This window comes from Pipistrellus kuhlii, unplaced genomic scaffold, assembly GCF_014108245.1.
Source record: "Pipistrellus kuhlii isolate mPipKuh1 unplaced genomic scaffold, mPipKuh1.p scaffold_m20_p_10, whole genome shotgun sequence".
Classification (NCBI taxonomy): domain Eukaryota; kingdom Metazoa; phylum Chordata; class Mammalia; order Chiroptera; family Vespertilionidae; genus Pipistrellus; species Pipistrellus kuhlii.
This window is the reverse complement of record NW_023425405.1, coordinates 27471130-27489848: the sequence shown is the minus strand read 5'-3', so window position 1 is coordinate 27489848 and position 18719 is coordinate 27471130. Positions and strand designations below refer to the sequence as shown.

The following is an 18719-nucleotide window of genomic DNA, read 5'->3' as shown; positions in this document are numbered from 1 at the left end:
GCATGAAATAGGCTGAATAAGTTTCCTCAGAAATAGGAGCTGCACATCTCTTTTTACCTGTCAAATGGAAAATATTTAGTGAAAGCTTGCCATGAATAGAATTTTTAAAAAACCAAACATGAACCCTCTAATGCACCTTCTCAACTTGGTTATGTTTTTGTCTCCATTGTACTTTTGTGAGTTCAGTCAATGGTTGAACTGGTCCATCGACTTCAAATTCCATGGAGTATCTTTTCATACATCCTACTATAACGTCATTGGTTGACAGTGGCACAGCCTAAGTACTGAGTGTTAGGAAGCAGGTCTCCTCTGAGTTTTTGACCAGCGTTGTCCCATAGGACTTTCTGAGATGATGGGAATATGCTGTAACTATTGTCTTTATGTGGCTATTCAGAAGGTGCTAGTTCAATTGAGAAACAGAATATTTGCTTTTGTTTTAATTACTTTATAGTCAAATAACCACATGAGAGAGGATAGTGGTTATTGTATCATAATATAGGCCAACTTTAGAACCGTGAGTTTATGACCCTGAGTAGTTCAGGCCTACATTGATGGGTAGCATTAACATTGGCTGCTCTGGGTAATGTTCAGAGGTTCCTCTGGGTGATTCTAAATGAGGGGGCAATGGTTCCCTATCAAAGAGACAGGTAAAAATTTGCTAGGACATTTTTGGTTGTAACAACTGGAGAATCCTCCTGGCATTGGAGAGTGGGGCCCAGAGGTGATTAAAGGTCTGAAATTATATTGTACGACACTTTGCTGATGAATTATTGTCCACCTCAAATGCCAATGGCAACCAATTTGACAAACCCAAATAGATTAGTAGAGTCCTCTAAATACAGATATACCTTAAAATAACGTTGGAATTACATCACAATAAACCTATCAGACATTGAAAATATCATGTGAGAAATGCATTTAATATACCTAACCTGCTGATTATCAGAGTTCTTAATATAACCTACCTTAACTGTCCTCAGAATACTTAGATCATCAGACATAATCCTACCTTAAGTCAAGGAGCAGCTGTAATTGCCTTCCTCTTTCTTCTCACCAGAAGCAAGAGACACATTGGGCATTTTGTAAACATGATGGGATGAAAAACACAAAGCATGCTATCCAAAAATACTGGCAATACAGTCTTACATTGTAGTGTATCGGTTGTTTACCTTCAGAATCACATAGCTGACTGGGAGATGAGGGTCACCACTACTGCCCAGAATCTCCAGAGAGTATCTTACTGCAGAAGGAAAAAATTCAAACTTCGAAATACAGTTTCTCCTGAAAGCTGATAGCTTTTGCACCATCAGAAAGTTGAAAAATCCAACGTCCAACCGTTGAAAGTCAGGAACCATCTGTATTGTGGTTTCATTTGTGAGGTCTCCTGTGGTCTCCGTCCTATCTGTAGGTAATACTGCCTCTTGTGATCCCATCTTGTTTTCTTCTGCCTCCTCAGGGAACTCACTTTCTAATTATGCTCATTTTATCTTCTATCTCCAACCACTCTTTCTCTATATCTACCACATTCTATCTAATCCAGTGGTCGGCAAACTCAACAGTACAATGATTGACATTTCTTTTGAGAGCCACATTTTTTAAACTTAAACTTTTTCTAACGCCACCTCTTCAAAATAGACTCGCCCAGGCCGTGGTATTTTGTGGAAGAGCCACACTCAAGGGGTCAAAGGGCTGCATGTGGCTCGCAAGCCGCAGTTTGCCAACCACTGTTCTAATCTATCCTATCTCAAATAATGTCTTTTCTTAATTCCAGATACTCAAGCTGGAACCATCTCTGCCCTCTGTCACCTGCCAATCGCAGAACAGAACATTTATTCACCTAGCTATCCGGGGAAATGACTCTATTGTTGTTGTTGTTAATCCTCACCAGAGGATATTTTTTCCATTGACTTTTTGAGAGAGGGAGAGAGGAAGAGAGAGAGACGCATTGATTGGTGCCTCCTGTACACTCACCCTGATCAAGGTGGGGAATGAACCTGCAACCCAGGTACGTGCCCTTTACTGGAAATCGAACCCAGGACCCTTCTGTGAGCAGGCTAACTCTTTAGCCACTGAGAAAAGCCAGCCAGAGGTAGGAAATTACTTTTTTATCATGATGAAAAGAAAGCACACCATATATAGTTTCAAAAGACACAATTTTTATTACATAGACATATCAATAGAGTCATCATACCATGTTCTACTTTTAAACAATTGTAAATATTTGTGTGTAGGTGTGTACACATACACACACACATATGGTTAAAAAATTTCAAGACGAGTCCACTTTTAATCTTCTATGCTTATAACTGCACCTTTTGTAGCTAGTCTCTACACCACCACACTAATTTCACATACTTTTTTTCTATTTTAGGATCCCATTACTTTTTCCCCAGGGAAGGCTCATACTAAAGCTGTAATGCAGTCACTTAAAAATGCTCTAGTTCATAGTTCATTATTTTGTAAAAATTAAATGTTCAAGTACTGCAACAATGTCTCCCTAATCTCCCCTATCTCAAAAAGTATTACTATACATCCCAAATATATCACTCTAAGTAACTGAGCCTGAAAATGGTGGGTTAAAATAACTTACATTTAAAGATATAGCTCTACTTGGTTAAATACACCGTAGGCTATTTGGAAAATTGTGATGATTGTATTTCTCCTTAATTCTATGTCAAAGCAGTGGGATGCCTACTTTTGTCCTTTAAGTGTGATTTCATAAATTATTTCAAAGGCAATAAAAGATCTTACTGATGTATTATAACTGTGTATTGTGCAAACATGTCTATGAGGAAATGTAACCTGAAGTTAGAGTTGGTGATTATTTTTTCAGTGCATCCTTGGATAAATTCAGTAGGACCACATATACACAAAATATCTGCATTGTATAGTTTAGATCTTTCCAGAAACGAAGATCATGCCTGCTTGTGGCATCCAATGAACAGTGCTGATGTTGATTCACCATGTGAGGTTGCATTTATGGCAACTTCTATAATCTACTGGATAATGAATTATCCAAATGAGTTGGGAGAGTTCAAAAACTACACTACAGCCATAGTCCAGTTATTTCTTTTGACTGGATACAGCCAGAAATTTTTAATGAGCTGATTGAAATATGGTGATGACTAGGTTGCTCTAAAACTAAAAGACCCTCAGATTTCCATTAGCGGGAATTATTATTTCTTAGCACAATTAATACCCATATTTTGCTTCTAAGTTATATGTCCTCATACTAGCTATTAAAGGTGTTACTTTACCTAAGGTTCAGTAGGCAAGTCATAAAAAAATCAGTTGAAAATGTATTAGCTTTGGGGAAAAATAAAAGTATGCAATACAGTCAGAGTTATATATTTTAAAATATGAGTTCTTTATCTGCTGCCAGAGGTTATGTTCTTATAAATATTATCAAAAACCATGCTATTTTCTTGCCTATACCTATTGTCTCAGGTTGCTATTTTAACATTCCATCATGGAAGTATTGAATCTTGCTACGTAAATGTGAGCCTATACTTTTATTTTCTCCTACAGATAAGTCTTTCAGATTCTTTGAAGATACGCATTCTTAAAAATGGCTTGTCTGTATTATTCTAGAATTATAAAGCAAACAAAACACTAAATTAAATTATAGCAAAGCTAATGGTGACTTCATCATTTGGGCATACTTCTCCCATCCTTTTATATAATATAATTGGGCTGTAAAATGTTTAAAATGTAAATACCAATAATAATCAAAAGTAATTATGTGGCAGTATATAATTTAAAGTTATGTTTATAAATAAATATTAATAATTGCCATCACATAAATACCATAATAAAATAGCCAAATAACTAAGTAATTTATCTTTATATTACACTATTCAGATCACTCAACCCTATAAATCTCAACTGCAATAATTTTTACAGCAGACATAATAAAAAGAATGAAAATGAACCAATAAAGTAGAAATTAAAATATGATTTGGGGGTATAGAAAAGCCTTGAACAATTGCTTTTCCATCTCTGTAGGAATGGAATCTTGATAACATCCCAAGATATCACAATTTCTTTTCTACTACCTACTTACATTCATGATGCTATACATATGTGCTGTATATATTTTCAATATTTACAGAATATATACACACATACACACACATAGTTTGTTTTGTTCTTAGGCTCATTCATGAACATGCAGATCAATCTGCACAGTATGATCAATACATGATTATTTGCCTTAAATGATATTTAATTACAACTTTTCACTCTTGTGCAAAAATGCAAAAATATCATACAGATTAGTGTTCTCTCTCTAAAAAAAATCTTTTTTATGGTTTACATTGTTTTGTAATTTACAAATAAATTATGAAATATAGTTCATTCACAAGTTGAAAATAATAACAATGTTTTTACAACAAGGCATTGTTGAGGTTTTGAATCATGGCTTTCTTGAAGCCACTATCTTTCAAAACAAAGACGTCAACAGTTATTGTTATTTTTTATACTTGCACTTTTTTGAATACTTATATGAGATAGGTGATAACAAATCTAACACTCATGCTAGTCAAATAATGTTTGTATAGAAGAGGAATCTTTCAGTTTTATCTTTTCCTCTTCCCCCGAAGAGTCTTTTTTAGGACTATCTGTATTAGAACATTTCTGGAAAGTTTCCCCCTAAAAAACAAACAAACAAACAAAAAAACCCTGAAGACACAAGTGAGGCAAAATAGAGAAAGAATAATTTTAGTGGGTGCTCAGGAGAGATAACAGCAAACGCAAGAACTGTTTCAGTTTTATCTCCTAGTCCTTTGGTATTTCCTTGCCTCGTGAAAATCCTAAAAAAATTGTTCAGTCCTTTAAAACATTAATTATACTCTTCCATTAAATATCAGGTGTGGTCCTCCATTGCTCATGTTGTCTGTCATTTCCTGTTAGGAAAATAACATGAATTAATTAACATTTCTTTCAGAGTAAGACATTTATTTGGTTAATGGGTTTGCAAAACAGACATTTCAAGCCATTGAAAAACTTGCTGAGTTTTGGGGAAGGTCAATGATTAATACTGGTGTTGCGTTTGAGAAAATGAAATTTCATGGCATCTCAGGCACATGAAATTGCTGAAGTGACAGTCTCTGAGACCAAAGTCTTCTGCTCTCATAAACAATTCATTCTCTCCCCAGTTCCGATTGATTCCCCATTGGTTCCTTAACTGTCTTTTGGGAAGACCTACCTAGAAAGAAGAAGATGGTTATATGCCCAAGTTTCTCCAAGGCAGGCTCCTTGGCTGAGCATGTCAACAAAGGGCCAACACCTTCATTCTACAGAAAAGTGTGTAGCCTTTTTGCTAAGAACTGAAAAAGGCCCCTGAGGGGCTGATGCTTACTTGGAACTATAAATCACGATGGAAAGAGTAATTTTCCCAACACTGTTACTCATACAGTTAAAAAATAAATAAAATTCTTAATATGTTTTTAAGGATCAATTATTAATAAGGAAAACTACATGGGAAGGCAATAAAATTTAAGTATAAAAGGTAACCCAATATGGTAAGCTCCATTTGCAGTGATAGGAAATATATTAATTTAAGAAAAATTTAGAGGCTTTCCATTTGTGTTTTATTAAACATTAAACTCTTCCCTACACAATAGAAGGTAGCGAGGAGATGTGCGGCCCATACACATTTATAAGTGCACCAGATTATAAATAATTTGGCAAAACTGTGTAAAAGTAGATGACAACATCTTCCCTCTCTTGAACAAGACTATTTAATAATTCAAATGGAAATTATTTTCTCAATGATTTCATGCCTATCAGTTTATATCGACTTATGGTGTGGATGAATGAACAATTACAAAGTAAAGCATTTGCTGTTATAAACTTTATAAACTCTTCCAAATACTTATTTGAAAACGAAAAGTCATCCAAACCTCATTTTTAGCCTTTATCTCTTTGAAAATTCAATACAGAAGGTAAAAGAGTGAACAGGCTTGCTTTTTCGGATTGGGTGGTTTGGAAAGTTGCTTTGGAGGAGCAATGAGGGACTTGAAGTTAGGAATCAGTCTGGTGTTTGAATCTTACTTTTGAAAACTTTGGTCTTTTAGAGGATGGGTAGAGTTTCTTCCAAGAAGATTATGGGAAAGGAGACACTAGGCACTTTTCTTCTCACATCAAGAAGACCTGTCTTGCCAAAACCTGTTTGGCTCAGTGGATATAGTGTCAGCCTGCAGACTGGAAGGTCCCAGGTTCAATTCCAGACAAGGGCATGTACATTGGTTGCGGGCATATCCCCAGTAGGGGGTGTGCAAGAGGCAGCTGATCGATCTCTCTCATCGATGTTTCTAACTCTCTATCCTTCTCTCTTAAAAAAAAATAAATAAAAAAAAAAAAAAATATATATATATATATATATATATAATATATATATAAAATATATATATATATATATTAGTAGTAGTAGTAGTAGTAGTAGTAGTAGTAGTAGTAGTAGAAGAAGAAGAAGAAGAAGAAGAAGAAGAAGAAGACCTGTCTTTGCATGCTATGTGCCCTGACCCCATCCACGCTCTAGGGGGTTAATTGTCTTGCTCCTGGGCAGCCATTATGTCTCCCCTGGCAAGATGGCAATAAATTACTAGAAATAAAGAAAAAAACAAACAAACTGAAAACTCAAACCCATTCAGATACAGCTATGATGGGAAATGTAGAACATCCTTTGAGCCAGCAGCTAGCCTCAATGATCTGGTGATGGTTCAGCTCACTGAGGGGCTGTCTCTGTTAGTGATATATGAGGTGGAAGTAGTCTAAAAATACACTGAGATTATTGAGCTGTGGTTAAGTCAGTAGATAAGAAACTTGACTTGAGGCTTCATTCAAGAACTCAGTGTTGGTGGCAAGATAAGTAGAACAAATCCCTCCAAAACAAAACAATCTTTAACAAAATTTACTCATACATCTTTTTCTGCTTTTCTTACTAGAACAAAAATACAATTTCCTAATGAATTTATAAGAAATAAGTTCCTTAGATTTCTTTTCTTCTAAAATGCTTTAAGAATATAGCTTCAAAACTATTTACAAATTTAATCTAATGTATAATCTTTTATAGCAGTATTTAAAAAATCCAGTTTTTAGAAATATTACCAAAAAAAAAAAAAAGAATTTCCTTAACTAAATTCATCCTAATACAGATACAATAAAATTAGCGATAAAAAATAACAGTGAAAATCAGTTTTTAACTGGATGAGTATCTTTAGGTTATTTGCAAGTGGGCACATCCAACTTAACAAGATTATACTCTAACTTTGGGCCTGACCAAATGGGATTACTTGCAATTGGACATAGTACGTCTACAGTTGGACCACGGTATCTGTGTGACCGTCTGTGGTTCCAATTCTGCTGTTTAACCAAAGCAGGAATGGAGACTACTCTCAGCAATCCACATTAAGGGAGCTAAATTTGAAATGCATCACATCAGATAATTTTACAAGGAGAAAGTTTGCCTACAGAATTGTTACTGTCTTAGTGCGAGGCTTATCTGCTCGTGCAGATGCAGTCTGTCTTTATCAGATCCATCTATGATTAAAAACAAAACTCTGGTCTGTGAAGGATGAGACTGAGTCGGAATCATGATGTAGCAGAGAATAGAGGAGTCAGGAATCATCCAAGCAGAGAGGTGTTTGGATGCTTAGAGGAGGCTGAATATTTTAAATACTCAACCAAGTTTCAAGCTGCAAAACTCAGCCATGTAGGTTTTGGCAGGTCCTCAAAGTCGCTCTCATGAAAGCAGGACTTTGAGGAACCACATCCAGCATCAGTCGAGGCTGATCTGCTGACACCATGGCTTCCTGGAAGAGGCAGCACTTTGGGCAGTGACATTACAACATGGCAACTCCCTAGAAATTCGCGTACCTTGTAGGTAACTCTGGTGTCGGGGGCACCACCGGGCAGCTGGGCAAGTCGGTTATTTCAATAGCCCTCAATCTCTAATATAAATATAACAATTATACAGTAAATATTGCACACACATTTACACAAAAAAACGACATCACACTAGCATAACAAATAGAGCATGATACCCTCTATTAAACATATAATAATAATCTACTTTGAACAACCCATTTCTATAAATGACTAGTTTTACTATTAACTCTTTTTTCAAGGACACATGTAAATCTGTTTAAAATTGCTTTCTTGAAACAATTTAAGAGCATTTATTCTGTTTACTGCGACGTATACAAAATTGAAACACATAAAACTAAGAATAAATACTTTCCCCTCAAAACAACATCATATAGAAAAACTTGGCACTAATTCTTGCTGTTCTTTCCTCTGTTTTGTGGTAATGCAGTTTTATTTCCCTGATCTCAAGTAAATTATGATGTAGCTATTATCTTAGTGAGTTTATGTCACAGATACTTGACTTTTCCTTAATAAATCCAGTAGCAGGAAGTAAATTTTAAAATATATGCAAATATAGTAGAAACACAGACAGCTCACTATATCATTTGTCCTTTTCTGTGGTAAATGTAACTTCCTGTTTGAATGGGTTTCATGAAACAATTATGCAAGGAACACTGTTTAAAATACAGGCAAAGCTACCCAAATATGCATGACATGTTAGACAAGAATTAAGTGAAGCTTTATGTGAATTGTAATTTCTGCACTGGTAGGCAAGGCTTTTTGTTGCCTTATTAAAAGGCCCCTTTATGCTTGAAAATCTAATTTACATAATCAAATGCATCTCCTTACAAGTACAAGGGTGGGCTAGAAAGGCGAATTCATCCGATTTCTAAAACTGGGGTTATTGAGTTGAGAGTGTACTTAGTGTTTTTCCTCAGCACAATACCTAAAAATCCATCTTTATTAGGCATTTGGGTATTTTACGAACTCTTACTTTAGGAGCTGTGCTTTTGTATAGAGAGGCTACAAAAATTATGCTCAAAATAAGTGTACCCAGAATTGCAGAGGAAAAAAAGTAATACATTCCTATCCTTAGTCCAACTGGACCTACATTTCACAAAATCTAGTTTCTCACTTTCTCATCTAAAGCAACGCGTCGGTTCACCTAGATTTGCCTGCAGTCTTCATCACATACCAGCCACGAGCGGAAAAGGGACGAGACTCACTTTCTCAGCCATCTCATGGGAGTGGTGCAGGGAGTGCTCCCTCTCCGAGAACATCCTCCTCTGTTCATAACTGGCCAGCCGACAGGTGAGCCAGGAGGAGAGGGTGCAGCCCCCGATCCCGATGCACGCCAGGGACATGGAGGCCACGTGCAGCGGGTACAGGGAAGACGTCCTTCTGGTCACGGCCCGGAGGAACTGGAAGTTCAGGATGCCCCCGATGAGGCCGCAGATGCAGCAGGCGGAAAAGAGGATCATCTGGCAAGAAGAAAGGAGCGTTAACGTCGAGGAAGGATGGTTGAACTGTTTTTGTGCTTCCTACAGGACAGGAGCTGTGCTTTCCCCAGGATTCTATGTCATCAGACTGAATGGAGAGGGCATAGACCACAGTGTTCCCAGAATGAAGTGCTGACTATACAGAAGCCAGGGATACATCTTTAGAAAACTCTGAGGTGAGCAGAATTGGTCTTCTAAGTAGATTCAGATTTAACTAATATTGATTTAATATCTACTATGTGCTACTATGCAAGGTACTTGAACAGAAATCTCAATGAACCCATCCAGCAATCCTCTGGGAGAGGCAGGTAACAATCTTACTCAGGGACTGAGCCCATATTTTCTGACTCCAATCCAGTTTCACTATGTGAAACTCCCTCTCCCCACAACATATCTAAAGACATTTTCATTGAACTGCCACTAGGTCCACAGGCTTCAGATATTTATACTTCTTTAGTTTTGTGATGTGAGGGAATTTAATTGACTATCCTATATACTAAAAGCCTGATATGCTAAATATTCAGTTGTTCAACCAATCAAAGCATAATATGCTAGTGATATGCTAAGGCCACTCAATCTCTCACTATGACTTGCACTGACCACCAGGGAGCAGACAGTTGACCAACCAGTTGCTATGACGTGCACTGACCACCAGGGGCAGATACTTAGACTGGTACGTTAGCTTGCTGCTGGTGTCTGGCCAATCAGGATTGAGTGAGACAGGGTAGACATGCCTTGGAGCCCTCCTGTGGTTCCTCTCTGGCTGGCAACTTCCTGCATCCCTCCCTGGCCCTGATAGTGCACCAGAAGGGTTCCTTGGCCTGGCCTACTCCCTCTCGCAATCTGGGCTTAGTGTTCCCTCTGCCCGTGAGTGCATGAATTTCATGCACTGGGCCTCTGATTTAATTTATAAAATGTTTATCCCTGTGAACTGACCCTTCATCTTGCAAATCTTGTGTTACCATGAGGTGCCACAGTGAAGCATACACAGTAGATATTCCCATAATACCCTTGGACTGGCTGCTTTGGGGAAACTCGGAATGTGGCTTTGCTTTTGATCCTCCTATTGGCTTGATGTGGATTTCCATTAATAAAACCAAAGTGTGTGTGTTTTTTTTTGTTTATTTGTTTGTTTTTATTCAAAGCAAATATCACAGGGTCTCTGGTAGAACTAAGTATAATTCCTGCTGTGTAACAAATGTTTTGTGAATATTTAATAAATTTAATATATTAATAGTATTCTAATAGCTTTAATAATTTTATTTTATTTTGCACAAGTATCTAGGGTTTTCATGATACCTTACAGTGTAATGCTAATTTAATTAGCATTATCTCTATCATTCTCCTGGCACAGCATCTGTTCCAGTCACCTCTCTTATCCATCAATATAGCTTGTACATTCCTACCTCAACAATATGTTCATTTCCTGAAAATAACTTTGCTTTTTTCTTTGGACTCTTAGATGAAAGGCCCAAAGCCTGTCCTAACTTTCTCAGAACGTTTCCATGATTTTATTTATCTCCTCCTTTGGCATAAATCTTCAGGGCAGACAACTATACAACTGACCTGAGCATTTAATTCTACAATATCAGGTATTTTGGCTGTTGACAGTTGAATCTAGCAAACACATATTGAGCACCTAGCATCTGTTAGGTCTTGAGTGAGGTTGCAGTTGGCATTATAAAAAAGAACAGCTCATAGTTATTCCACTTGAGTACATTGCAGTCTTGGAGAAGATCCAACATTTCAAAGAAGAGAGGTGAATGGGCTGCCCTCAGAATAAGGAGCAGGAGAATTCAGTCTAACCGGTGGTTTCAGACAAGACTTCCCTGACCATATGTCACCTAAGCTAAGTGCATGCAGTTCCCAGTAAGGGGTAAGGCTATGGATGCAAGAACTAGCACAATAAAATAGCATAATAGAGAGAAAGAACTATAAGTAGTTGTTTTTTTAATTTCTCTAACTTTATTCAGCACTCCTTATTGTCTGTCTCATGGTACTCATCATCAAGGCTAAAAATCTAGTAATGGATAAGTAAAATACTTTTATAGTAATTAAATGTAATACTAGGTATCAATTACCAAAAAACTGAATCATCCCCAGTGGGAACCTGTAGCTCCTTCTGGTAGAATCAACCAGTTATATTCCATTTTAAGTATATTCAGGAAATGTAGTTTCTGGATAATAAATATATTTTGGTGTCTAGTCATTCTCAGAAAATATGAAAAGAATTAAATGTTAGCTTTTTATTAAGTCATTACTGTTCATTAAGAAAAATGGCCAATTCAATTGACTATTAGAGGAAAATATATTTCTTCTGATTTTTTTTTTTTTTGTAATTCTTTAAAGGCACCAGACTTTATTAACAAGTGCAGATAGAGCATTCTCACCTAGGAATTAAAATGTAAAATCTACACCCAAATATATGCATATTTGCATATAAAGTATTTGGTTAAACTCTTCCTGTCCCCTGGCCCTGCTTCCTCTGAGATTCAACAGTCTGTTCCATGGATCTATTTTGTTCGTCAGTATATTTTGTTCAGAGTAGGGAGCAGAAAATTTAGCCCAACCAATGGTTTCAGACAAGACTTCCTTGACATGAGTGAGATCATGTGACACTTGTCTTTCTCCGACTGGCTTATTTTACTTAGCATAATACCACTCTTCAGGTCGCACATGTCTAAGCAATGGGGCCTTCATCCTCTTTGTCACAATTGACATTCTCACAGAGAAAGATGCGATTAGAAAAGGAGATAAACAAAATAGCTACACTTCCCCCCCCTTCCTTCCCTTCCTCCGATAATTGGTCTCCGCTTGGAAACCCCTTTTAGGCTCAAAGATCACTTCCTCGGGTCCATGTATATTATTCATTTCGCCAAACTTTAAAAGTGTATTTTCCTATTGTACTCAATAAAGTAAACCGTGCCTTTTCCTTCTTTCCAAAACTCTCATAAAATGCAGGGAAGCCACATTGGAGCACACAGAAGCTGTCCTCCAGCCAACATCTGAGTTAACTGGGAGCATGCTGCCTACCCCGAAGCCCAGGGTAGTTCCATAAAGCATCTGAAAACACTTACATCTGCATTCACAGTAATAAAGAAATAAAATAAAACATCTTTGTGAATTAACTGTCACTATGACAACACAGCTGTTCTGCTGCTTTGTAAAATTATCTTGACAGTCCAACAAAGCCAGCAATCCGTAGGCCCAGGTCCATGTTTAAACAGTTAAATCTCCCATGAACTCATGTTATGTCTTTTTCAGTTTACTGAAGGATTCATGCGAATGTTTAGGAGTCTATAAACTGGAAAAGTAGATACTGTCATCCACCGAAGTCATGAAGGCTGCATATTCAGGCATTTACAGAGTATATCAAAGCCTTTCTTTTTCTCTCTTTCTTTCCTTCTTTCTTGCTTATAATCTGTAATAATCTTTTTTTAATCCTTAAGCAAAAATATTTTTCCATTGATCCCTAGATAGAATGGAAGAGAGAGGGAAAGACAGAGAGAAATATTGATGTGAAAGAAACACCTCGACTGGCTGCCTCCTGCATGAACCCTGACCAGGGCCTGGGTCTGGCCCCACTGGAATTGAACCTTGGACCCTTCGGTCCACAGGCTGACACTCTATCCACTGAGCAAACTGGCTGGGGCTCTAATAATTTTGATGGTTTTCTTTGAAGATAAAAAAAAGCCAGGATTTATTTGTCAGTCTTTTTTCTACCCTAAATGAGTCACATTCAACATATGAAAGTTGACCAGTCACCATTTCCATTTCTGTGTTCTGACATTTCAAATACTTCAATGCACAACGCAAACAAGGCAGAAACTTACGATAAGTCCAGACTTTTTTTTGGCGCACAATATTCCACATATGCCACAAAGAAGAAACTGAAAGGGAAAAGAACAACAATCATTTCACATTCAAAGATAAAAGAACGCCTAGTTTTTAGCTTGTAGTTCACTCATGACATTTGCTCCAGGGAAGCTGGAAAAATTTATGCTCTCATTAAGCTGAAAAGGAACATTCTCCATTCCAGAATAGGAAGAAATAAGTGTAAGCGCTAATGAAAGTTTGTTTTTGCTTGGTTGATATGGGTAACTGTGGGATCTAAGCAAAACTTGAATCAGTTTTACCACCAGTCAAAATTCAGAAGCAAATGAATGTAGACTTGTTCCTCCTGTGTCTATTCATCATCTTCTTGTCCTTTCCCACTTTCTCAGGGAGAACAGTGGTGAGACACAATCATTCCTACTAAGCAATCAGAAACCAATGGGCTATCCTAGCACTAATGAAAAGATAAGGCATTGGACAGGGACATGTTTTTCTACAGAGACATTCTTTATACCTCTCAGGTAAAATGGCTTCCCCCTCCTTCTGCCAGAAATACTGTCCTTGGAGATACATCAGAAGAACACGGGATAAAGCTACAATAGTTCCCCCATCCACTGGGGACACATTCCAAGGCCCCCACGGATTCCTGAAACCGCAGAGTACCAAATCCTATATATACACTTCATTTTGTCCTATTCATACATACCCATGATAAAGTTTCACTGATAAATCAGGCACAGTAATTAATTTATAACTAATAATAGAAGAAACAATTATAATAATACTAGAGGCCTAGTGCACAAATTTGTGCACTGGTGAGGTCTGGGGCCTGCCCTAATTGAGGTATTTAATCTACACTTTATTAGGAATTCCCTAATAAGGTGTAGATTAAGCTTATAATCATTTAATTTTGGAATGTTTCCATTTAATATTTTCAGACAACAGTTTTCTATAGGTAACTGAAAGAGCAAAAAGCAAATGGGGGAAATATTATATTGATGGCATCTAATTTCTTGTAAGAAAATACATGGGTGACGTACTTGCTTGGCAGAATTAATTGCATCAACTTACCTATCAATGATAGTTGTCAAAAAACAGTAAATTGTTTAAGTTATATAGAAACAGGGCCATTTAAATGCACATTTATACATAATTCTGGTTGAGAGAAACCCATGTAATAAAATAATCATTCATTAATAAATAGTAAGCTTACTAAGGGCTTTCAGATTAGCAAAGAAAACTTTGAGTTGTTTTAAGACAGCTTATTGAATTTTCCCCCCACATAATGTTTACCCACCCCAGATGAAACAATTTTCACTGAAATTTACTTCTCTAGAAATACACTCATTGGTGAATAGAAACAGGCTTACATTTTTCTCCTCAAGATAATGAACTGAATCTCAAAGTGAGCTTTAAAACGCTGATAACCTTTAAAGATTTTTATATGATTTTATCAAAACAAATCAATTTTTTTAAAAAGAAGCATTATGCTAAGTGAAATAAGCCAGTCAGAGAAAGATAAGTACCACATGATCTCACTTATTGGTGGAATATAATGAACAACATATCGATCAGACTGTCAAACCTCAGAGGGAAGGTAGGGGAGGGTGGGAGGTAAGGGGGAGAGATCAACCAAAGGACTTGTATGCATGCATATAAGCCTAACCAATGGACATAGACAACAGGGGATAGGGCATGAGTGCGGGACATGGAGGGACAATGGGGGGGTGGGGGAGAAGGACACATATGTAATACCTTAATCAATAAAGGGGAAAATGATGTAGAAAAAATAATAGGAAAACACAGACAAATGTTAAATGTTGACTAATTGATATGGGAGAAATCTATCTTTGGTTCAATAGTGCATTTTCCTTGTGTCTGGATTAAAAGTTTGGTGATTTACTTTGCTACCACCAATTCTTGGATGTTTTTATTCTACTTCAGTCACCAGTTAAAGAAAAACAACTGGCCTCTTTTAAAAGTGTTATTTTGTAGTTTAGTTCACAAAATGCCAGTGTGCTGAGCAATTCCATTTTTTTTTTTAAATACTGTGTTAATAGGATTATGATTTTCTTAGAGGACACCCTGGCTAGACATCTAAGGCTGTCTTCTAGGCCATCAGCTTCCTCCCATTTGGGATCCCATGTCTCTAGTGATTCCAATATAAATTACCTGTGTGAAATGTGGAAAGTTTATTAAGTTGGCAAGCCTGCCTGATGGCAGTGATTCTTGGCTGCGTATTAGCGTTTAAAATTCCTGATACCTTGACTAGCAATTAAAAACCAGAATTTCCAGGTTGGGATTCAGGCATCAGTATTTTTAAATCTCTCCAGTATTTTAAAAATTTCAATGTGTTCTTAACGTCCAGAACTGCATGCAGGTTGCCGGCCAGTGCTTTATCAGCAGAACTGCTCACTTTAGAGCTCATCGCTGAAGCACCGATGTTCCCCTTAATTACTCTCAGGGAGATATGGAGGGACACAAAGCTACATAAAGTGCTCTTCAAGGGAGAAACATCAAGTGCTTGTTTATGACGTAAGGTCAGAGTGTCAAGACTGTTTGGTCTCTAATGGATCTTAAAAATAGAGATCCTTATTTCATTATCTTTTGACTTATTCTACCCAGTGCCTTTCTTTCATCATTGCAAACATGTTTTCTCCCTATGTTCTTCAATTTTTAGTTAACTAGACCTAGAATTATCTGGAAGAATCTGACTAAATTTATATTGGGAATTGAGAAAATAGGCATAAAAAGTCACATATACAAATAATCATCATTGTAAAAAGTATAGGAAAGTAATAGATTGAAACCAAACAAGATCAATGTCAAGGAAATAGCAATTGAATTAAAATATGGGCAAAGGGACTTGACTAAAGAACATTTGCCAATGTCAAGTAAAAGTAGGAAAAAACATTCCACGTCATTTGTCATGAAAAATTATGGATTTAAACAACAATGAAGTGCACTACCCACCTATTAATTGGCTAGAATACAATAAAACAACAAACAAACAAATTGGTGATATCAATTGCTGGTGGTGTAGAGTGACAGGAATTTTCATTCCTTGCTTGTAGGAGTGGAAAATGGTGCAGTTATTTTGGAAGTCAGTATGACAGTTTCTTACAAAGCCAAACACAGACATTCTAAATGATCCAACAATTGTGCTTTTTTTTGGTATTTACTCAACCAACTTGAAATGTTACAGCAGTGTTAGCCATCACTGACAAATACTGAAAGTAGCCAAGATGTCTTTCAGTAGGTCAGTGGATAAACTGTGGTATAGCCATACAATAAAATACCATTCAGTGATATAAAGAAATGACTCCTCAAACTATTGTACTCAGAGACATAGATGAAATTTACAAATATTGCATATATGCAATATTCATATGTTGCTAAATAAAAAAAATAGCAGTCTTTATAATGTATGATTCCAATTATATGGCATTCTGAAAAAAAGTGAACAATAGGGACAGTGACAAGATCAGTAGTTTCTAGGGTTTGGGAAAGGTAGAAAGAGTTGAATAGATGAATAGAGGACATTTTTTAAGACAGCAGAACTATTCTATATTATCCTGTAATTGTGGACACATGATACTATTGTTAAAACCCATAGAAATGTACAACACAAAGAATAAACCCTAATGCATGCACATTTAAAAATTATTTAGGGGGTCAGGGAAATCCCACAATAGAAAGCAGAATATGATGACAAATCTAACTGTATAACAAATGTATAAAGTACTTTCACTGAAGGAGAGGGGAGAAAAGATACTGGTCTAAGTAACTTTGGAAATGAGTGGAGTCTGTAAGACTAAAGGCAGAAGAACATGTACATAAGTACTAAACTCTATTTGATACAGTGTTACTGGTTAATAATTCTTATAGTACTGTACATGTTCTGAAATTGAACAAGTAAATTCAATGGATAATGGGTGGTGGGAGCAGGTTCTCGCGGTTGGATAGAGTTTATAGATAAGCAAGGGCACAAGCTAAAACGATCCTTCTGGTAATGAATTAGCACTGTTGATGTCAGAATGAACTGATTTTTAGCTTAACCTTTATATATTGTAGTTATATCTACTTATAGATCTGTTCAACTTCACGTGTAACGAGAGAAATGCAATTTCAAACTAACTCAAATATACTTCTTTTCACCTGTCAGATTGCTAGTAATCCTGAAGATTGGTAATAAATTAGATCATCTTGTCAAAAATATGGGGAACTAGATGGTCATACATTGCTTCTAGTCACCCAAAGTGATAGAACCTCTACTGAGAGGAACTCAGCAATAATTATAAAAAATTAAATACATACACATATATACAATTATAATGTATATGTATATCTCTTTTGCTTCAGCAATCCTGGACTTGACAATTTATCCAAAAGATATAGCTACATGTCTGCAAAACTATCTGTGTCAGATTATTTATTTTAGCATTGTTAGCAACAATGTAAGGGGAGCAATCCCAAATGTCAATCAATAGATAATTGATTAAGTTCAATGGATTTCTTTGAATCTATTAAAAAATGTGAAAAAGCATTCTATACACTGATCTGGAAAGTTCTCCAACCTGTCTGGTTAAGTGAAAAAAATAAGCTGTAGAACTGTGTGCAAAGAAAGTGACATTTTGTGTAAAAATTCAAGAAAGATGTTAATTTACATACATATTTGCTCTTACATGCATAAAATAATTCTAGAAAAATATAAGAAACAAAGAGCTGTGCTTACCTTGTTTGGAGAAATGCTGGAAACTGAATGAAGTGGCTAAATTTTCATCGAATACTTTTGGTAATTTATGTTTGAGCCATGTATAAGTGTTACTACTTAAAAAGTTCAATGAGTAGCCTTCTATTTGTTCAAGACAAAACTATTTTTGAGGCATTAGGAAACAATTGCCCATCATAATTCATCCTTACTAGTGAATGACTCCCAGCCTTGGGTATAGGCAGGCAAGATAATGGCCTTAGGGTTGAGACTGAAGAAACACCAGCAGAACTCTTTGACTCCAAAGTACAGGCTGCAGTCATCCGGACACATTCTGAATATGTATAGATTGGTGAATGACTCAAAGTTCCATACTCCTTTATGGGTATTTACAAAGAAAAGAAATGAATGAAAATTCCCTAAACTATATGTTTTAAAAATATTTTTAATCTGTATGTTTTAAAAAATATTTTTATGAATTTTAGAGAGGAAGGGAGAAGGAAAGGGTGATATAAACATCAACAATGAGAGATAATAATTGATCGGCTACCTCCTGCACGTCTCCCCACTGGGGATGGAGCCAGCAAACCAGGCATGCGCCCTGATTGGGAATGGATCCGTGTCCTGGTTCAACCAGCTAGCAACACTGGCTGAGTATCTGTTTTTAGAATGTGTCTTTGGAAAGGAGGTTGGACGGCCATATTTTGGGGTCTAGGAGCTCTGCTTAGATTTCTTCAATTTCAACATGTAAGGAGGCCTTGTCTGCTTTTACACAGGTTGGTTTTGCATGTTTGATGGAATCGAAT

General features: G+C 36.5%; 1 protein-coding gene across 5 annotated transcripts in view; it reads right to left on the bottom strand.

Moving 5' to 3' along the window:
- Positions 1 to 2136: 2136 nt before the first annotated feature.
- The window catches only part of TMEM196 (transmembrane protein 196), a 167928-nt gene continuing 151345 nt past the window's right edge, over positions 2137 to 18719 (bottom strand). For 3 of the 5 annotated variants that reach the window (XM_045578087.1, XM_036429228.2, XM_036429229.2), the window contains 4 exons: positions 13202 to 13258; positions 9096 to 9350; positions 7879 to 7952; positions 2137 to 4904 (listed from right to left, as the gene is read on the bottom strand). In XM_045578087.1, the coding sequence (XP_045434043.1) occupies positions 4898 to 4904; positions 7879 to 7952; positions 9096 to 9350 (336 nt within the window). In that variant the 5' untranslated portion in view covers positions 13202 to 13258 and the 3' untranslated portion in view covers positions 2137 to 4897. The remainder of the gene's footprint in view (positions 4905 to 7878; positions 7953 to 9095; positions 9351 to 13201; positions 13259 to 18719) is intronic. The other 2 variants (XM_036429230.2, XM_036429231.2) reach the window with 1 other exon arrangement.